General features: G+C 34.6%; 1 protein-coding gene across 1 annotated transcript in view; it reads right to left on the bottom strand.

Moving 5' to 3' along the window:
- Positions 1-1,877: 1,877 nt before the first annotated feature.
- erbb3a (erb-b2 receptor tyrosine kinase 3a) overlaps positions 1,878-6,873 on the bottom strand; it is a 40,827-nt gene continuing 35,831 nt past the window's right edge. Inside the window, exons 27-29 of the mRNA XM_073851825.1 lie at positions 6,022-6,090; positions 5,584-5,851; positions 1,878-3,593 (exon numbers count right to left, since the gene is read on the bottom strand). Coding sequence (XP_073707926.1) covers positions 2,752-3,593; positions 5,584-5,851; positions 6,022-6,090 — 1,179 coding nt within the window. The 3' untranslated portion in view covers positions 1,878-2,751. The remainder of the gene's footprint in view (positions 3,594-5,583; positions 5,852-6,021; positions 6,091-6,873) is intronic.

The raw sequence follows: 6,873 nt of genomic DNA, 5'->3' as shown, positions 1-6,873 counted from the left end.
TCAAAATATTGCGCCCTTTCTTGTTTACTAAGTCCTTTTCTATATGATTTAGAATATTTTTCTAGTTCTAGTTTTCTATTGTTTTAGTGCAAGCAGTTTACTGTTCACAGCACATTGTTATTCTTCTCACTATTTCCCCATAGCGGCTAATGAACAGGATGTCTTGCTCGTTGAAGAATAAGGCTGATTCAATTTTTGACCAATCCAAAAAAAAACATTTTAACATCCACACCAAAACCACAAGAACCATGAGTGTTTTCATAATGCATCATCAGTTGGCCATATTGGCAACACTGAACATAAACAATGGCACTGAACCGAACAAACTCGCATATTTAGCTGATTATTTTATACTTTCTAACTTATTTCTAATCCTTATTTGATATTGACTAAACAACATTTAATTCAAATATCCACTTAATCTTTAATATTTGGCTATTTCTATAGGACAGAAATGCTACAGCCACAGTAATTTCTTGAATATGTGGACATCAAAACATGTAAACTCAGAGTTAGGGTTTGAGCTTTTATTTTAAAAGTGCAATGAACACTTAGCATATTGAGAAAGATACTGATGTATTCTCCTGTGTTGCGTGGTTTATAAATGATTTACCTTTCAAATCTGATTAATTGGCACATGTTGCATTCTCAGATGAACATTATAATCAACCCAAACTCACAGCAATATGCAGAGATGCTCCACCCATGTAAATAACTGTTTGTGTGGAGCAGCATTTACTGTGAATGGAGCCACTCCGAGATGCATGTATGTAATCTACACGCATGTAAATAATTGTGAATTCACACTAGTATTATGCTTTATAATTTGTAAATGGGTTTAATATATTTATATGGATTTCTCTCCATATAATGGACTTATATGGTGGCCCCAAATTTGAACTTCTAAAATTTGAATGCAGCTTCAAAGAGCTCTAAATGATCCCAGCCGAGAAAGAAGGGTCTTATCTAGCAAAACGATCTGTTTTTTTTTTTTTTCATTATTACAATTTATATACTTTTTAACCTCAAATGCTCGTCTTGGCTCTGTGTGAACTCTGTATTTTCCGGTCATGACAGTCAGGGTACGTCTAAAAACTTCTGCCTCATTTTCTCCTCCAACTTCAAAATCGTCCTACATTACTGCAGAATTACCAACCCAAAGTTTACAAAGTGAACATGCAAAGAAGATCAAACACCCTTTACAAAAAAGGGTAAAACAGTGATGTAGGACGATTTTGAAGTTGGTGGAGAAAATGAGACGTTTTTAGATGTACCCTAACTGTCATGACTGGGAAAAAACAGTTCACACAGAGCTAGAAAAACAAGTGTTTAAGGTTAAAAAGAAAATTAATTTTAAAGCATTTTTTTATTTTTTAAATAACCAGCCGTTTCACTAGGTAAGACCCTTATTTTTCGGCTGTGATCGTTTAGAGCCCTTTGAAGCTGCATTTAAACTGCATTTTGAAAGTTTAAATTTGGGGGCACCATAGAAGTCCATTACATGAGAAATCCTGAAATGTTTTCCTGGGAAAAACAAAACAAAACAATTTCTTTACGACTGAAGAAAGAAAGACATGAACATCTTGGATGACAAGGGGGTGAGTACGTTATCTGCAAATTTTGTTTTGGAAGTGAACTAATCCTTTAATAATGAGAATAATAACAACGTGCAGTAAACGGTACAATTGTTTGCATTACAAACCAGTGTGTTCATAATTAAGATAATTAAGATACATTAAAATAATAATATGGTAAGAATACCCATTTGCAATATCAAGCAGCAAAACGAGCTGTTTTGCACGGCTAAAAATAGCTGGACACGGATGAGACCGGAAGCCTGACCCATAAAATTTACAAAACCCACTCTTACGGCAAAAATAAGGCGGATAGCTACCAAACGTAAATATGTACCGAGACAAAACACAAAAAGCAGACAAAAACAGGGTTTATGAGAGTATGAGAGTAATGGTTTTAAAAAGTTTTGTTTTTAAACATTTTATTGAAAGTGTAAGATAAAAGCGAATAAAAAAATCATGTTACAAAGTTGAGAAAATACTTTAGTTTGATATGTGTGTACAAAACTATAGTTTTGTTAAAAAAGCTTGTTTACTGGCCATTTCACTTGAAACATAATACAAGTACTTCATTATGATTTGTTCAGAAGGCATGCACAACAAACACCTCAAAGAAAAACGAGTTTACCCAAAGTCAATCAATATGCTATTCAACTGTCATCACAACTGTATAAATTCCAAATGTAAATACTTCAGATTTGACATTTCAAAAATTAAACTTAAATTATGAAATAATTTAAGATGCACAGTGGTTTGGCAGCTGCTGACTGAATTGGGTACTTCATGAACACACTAAATAACAGATATTTAAGATGAACACTCAATCTTAAAGGCACAAACAGCAAACTTATGGCTTCTCTTGATGAGTTACTTGGCATTAACAGAACATTTTAAGCAACAACACTTACATACATACATATCCAGATGTAAATATCAGTGCATTCAATGTGTAGCTCATGTATCTGGTCATTCTGGTACCTCCACCATATTCAAAAAATCTTGCTTAAATGTATTTTAAACATAATGCCACATTTTTTGCATCAAAATACAAATATTTGATCAAGATTGCATCTGGATTCATACCAGTAAGAAGTGCATTATTGAATAATATCCTGAACATTAGTCACTGAAGACAGTTCAACTTGCATTTGTTCATTTGCATTGAGTTCCTTCACATCTACGTGCGCACAGCATTGGCTTTATGAAACGACCTGCTGTGCCAATAGTCAGGGTTATCAAAAGCTTTATGTTCCATCCCTGCTTGCACTTTTAAATACTCTCCCGGCCCCAGGCTCCGGGGTTCATCCGTCAGCCCGACACTTTCCTCATCTTCTCCTTCCAGATTCTGGTATTCAGCTGCCGCTGCTCCTCCAGCAGCCAACGAGTCCATATCCTCATATTCATACACTTCTCCTTCCCCTTCCATCAGCCCCTGAACCCTGAGCGAATTCCTCAGGCGAGGCTGGCGGTTCGTGTACTGATAGTCTTCCTCCACGTATTCGTCTTCATCGTCTTCTGGTGATCTTCTGAGAGGAGGATGGGAAACCGGTCTTGGGAGGTGAAGTTTGAGCACCATGTTGGGTGGTTGTCCAGCACCACCACGGATGTCCATGTACTCGTACTGAACCTCCTGGAGATCCAGATCGCCGTCTGTGTATTCTGCTTCACTGGATAGGAAATCGCCGTCGCTGTGACTCCTTTGGTCAGTCGAGGACTGGGAGAGACCGCCGCTACTCTCCGAGCCCTCGATCGACGATCTCTTACTGGGTCTGCTGGACGCTTGAGATTTGTGATTGCTGTACATGCCGGCAGGGTTGAAGGAGGCGCTGCGGTTGCGTGGAGGTCGCTGATTGTAGTCTTTGAGCTGCCCTGGTATATGTCCGAGAGAGAGGGTCTGGTTGTTCATATACTCGTATTCTTCACCTGCAACACTGTGCGCCTCCAAAAAGTCGCCGGAGTGGCCTCTTGAGAGTCTCCTTTGAGAACGTTTGGCCCGTGACGATGTGAATAGAAGAGTTTCTAAAGAAAATGCAAGAGATGTGTTAACATGAGTATTCATACTTATGGCAGCCAATAAAAGAAAAAAGAATTGCAACTTCATTTCTTAGAATTCCAAATTTAATGTACACTACCAGTCAAAATTTTTTGAACAGTAAGATTTTAAATGTTTTTAAAGAAGTGTCTTCTGCTCACCAAGCCTGCAATTATTTGAGTGTACAGCAAAAAAAGTAAAAAAATATATATATTTTTACTATGTAAAATCATCTTCTATTTGAATATATTTTCAAATGTAATTTATTCCTGTGATTTCAAAGCTGAATTTTTAGCATCATTACTCCAGTCACATGATCCTTCAGAAATCGTTCGAATATGCTGATTTCCTGCTCAGAAACATTTATTATTATTATTATTGTTGTTGAAAACAGCTGAGTAGAATTTTTTCAGGTTTCTTTGAGGAATAGAAAGTTCAGAAGAACAGCGTTTATCTGAAATTGCAATCTTTCGTAACATTAAAAAAGTCTTTATCATCACTTCTGATCAATTTAAAGCATCCTTGCTAAATAAAAGTATTAATTTCTATAATTTATTTCAGATAAATGCTGATCTTGGATCTTTCTATTCCTCAAAGAATCCTGAAAAAAATGTACTCAACTGTTTTAAATATTAATAATAATAAAAAATGTTTCTTGAACAGCAAATCAGCATATTAGAATGATTTCTAAAGGACAATGTGACACTGAAGGTTAGAATAATGATGCTGAAAATTTAGATTTAATCACAAAAATAAATTTAATTTTACGCAGTTGTTTTAAATAGTAAAAATATTTCACAATTTTTCAGCTTTTGCTGTATTTTGGACCAAATCAATTATTTGCTTTAAAGAGACTTAAAAATCATAAAAAATCTTACTACAAAAACTTTTGACTGGTAGTGTAATTGCAACTTTTTTCAAGATTATTTTTGTTCACAAAAGCTGCATTTTTGTTTTAAAAAATACAGTAAAAACAGTAATATTATGAAATAATACAAATTAGAAGAATTGGTTTTTATTTTAATATATTTTAAAATGTAATTTAAAAATAAAAATAATATGTTTTTGAATGGTAGTGTATCGGTTTAAAAAAAGCTGCAAAAAAAAGATAACAAGAATGTTTGTTGAACAGCTAATCAGCATATTAGAATGATTTCTAAAGGATCATGTGAAACTGAAGATCACATGAATAAATTACATTTTATAGTATAGACCTTTTTCCTGAGTAACGATGAGCGCCGCCATTACGAATTCTAACGTCAGATTGAATGCTTTTCTGTTCCGGTTTCCATAGGAACCCATTCAAATGGCGTCCATCTGTTTTTAATGTAGCTAACGTCCGCTGCTTCGTGTCATCTACACACTCATTAAAGTGAGGCACTGACAAATGACGGTCATTGCGACATTGCCAAGTGATGGCGCTATGGAGCCATGTGCTTTTTAAAAACATTTTAATAGGTTTGACATTAGTTTATTAGCTCGGAATATACCCTAATTTGACTAGAAACAATGCAGACCGGAAATGCAAAGCATTCTTTCAGTTAAGAGTCGGACTTACTTCCGTGTTCAGGAAAAACGTCTATATTAAAATATAAACCCATTATTTTAAGCTGCAAAAATATTTCACAATACTGTTTCTACTTTATTTTTGATCAAATAGATGGAGCATTGGTGAGAATTAGAGACTTCTCTCAAAAATATTTAAAAAATATTTTTTTTGTTTGTTTGTTTTGAGCAGCACTGTATGTCGTAATCGTTATGTCTCAGAATGTGATTTTATGTCTCACAACATAAATGTATGTCTTATTTTAAACATTATCTCATAATTACTTTTTTTTTTTTACTATAAAGGCAGAAATGATCTTCTGCAGACTTCTCAAGTTTCATAGGGCCTTCCAAGATTCAAAGAATTCAAATTTTGCATAAATTGTTGCATAAAGGTTACACACACACATGCTCTAATTCGCTTATCCTCACCTTTCTCTGGACTTTCACCAAATCCAGGCAGCACGTATCCATTTTGGTCCTCTTCTCCTTGAGTCCCTGTGGAGATTGTTTCTGGAGGTCCTGATAGGCTGTCCCGCTGTGACATGTAAGCGCTGTCCTCACGATGTGTGACCCTCCTCATGCTGCCAATCATTGGGAAGTCCTCATTCATTTCCAGCTCCACCGCAGCTCCCCGTCCCTCCGAGCTCTCAGAAACAGTGCATCCAGAGTCGAGACGGGACCGAGACGCCCATCCCGCCTACAGCAAAATAAGGTGGACAATATATTGATTATAAGTTTTTAAGTCATATGCTTTTAGATATGTGCCTTCTTCATCATTAACACGTCAAATGTAGTTTTTATATGGATGATCTCAGCCTAAAATGAATGCACTGAAGAAATGAGCTTTAGACATGATTGAAACCTCACCTGCACTGAGCTCTCCAGACCAGGGGTCATTGGTAGATATCCAGCAACATTGGATGGAGTCAGACTTGACTGCAAGTGTCAAAAAGATTTTGCTTATTAATTCATTATTCATAAAGTCCCCACAAATCATCTGATCATATACACTATTGGTCAAAAGTTTGGGATCAGTAAGATTTTTTCAAAGCAATTAATACTCTTATTCATCTAAGGATGCATTAAATTGACAAAAACTGTCACTAAAGACTTTTATATTGTTGCAAAGGATTTCTATTTTTTTTTTTTCGAGTCCTGAAAAATAAGTATGATGTTTTCTACAAAAACTGTAAGAAGGACATAGTTTTCAGCATTTACACTGATAAGAAATGTTCTTTCTTGAGCATTAAATCAGCATATTAGAATGATTTCTGAAGGATCATGTGATACTCAAGATTGAAGTAATGATGCTGAAAATTCAGCTTTGCATCACAAAAATAAATGACACTTTAAAATATATAAAATCAGACAAGTCAATTTAAATTTTAAAATAATAATATTTTACAAATAATACTGTTTTCATTGCCTTTTATCAAATAAACGTAGACTAAATGAGCATAAGAGAGGCTTATTTTAATTATATAAAAAAATCTTACCAACCTCAATTTGTATCATGTATATTATATTGAATAATGTACACTGTCTGGCAAATGTTTGGGATCAGTAAGATTTTTAATCTTAAGAAATCTCGTATTCATCAAGGCTGCATTTATTTGATCGGAAATACAGAAAATACTGTAATATTGTGAAATATTATTGCAATTTAAAATACCTGCCACCTTTTTTTAATATACTTTAAAATATAATTTATTCCTGTGA

This window comes from Garra rufa, chromosome 12, assembly GCF_049309525.1.
Source record: "Garra rufa chromosome 12, GarRuf1.0, whole genome shotgun sequence".
Classification (NCBI taxonomy): Eukaryota; Metazoa; Chordata; class Actinopteri; order Cypriniformes; family Cyprinidae; genus Garra; species Garra rufa.
Note: the sequence above shows the minus strand (reverse complement) of the source record. Positions and strands in the feature narration are given on the sequence as shown.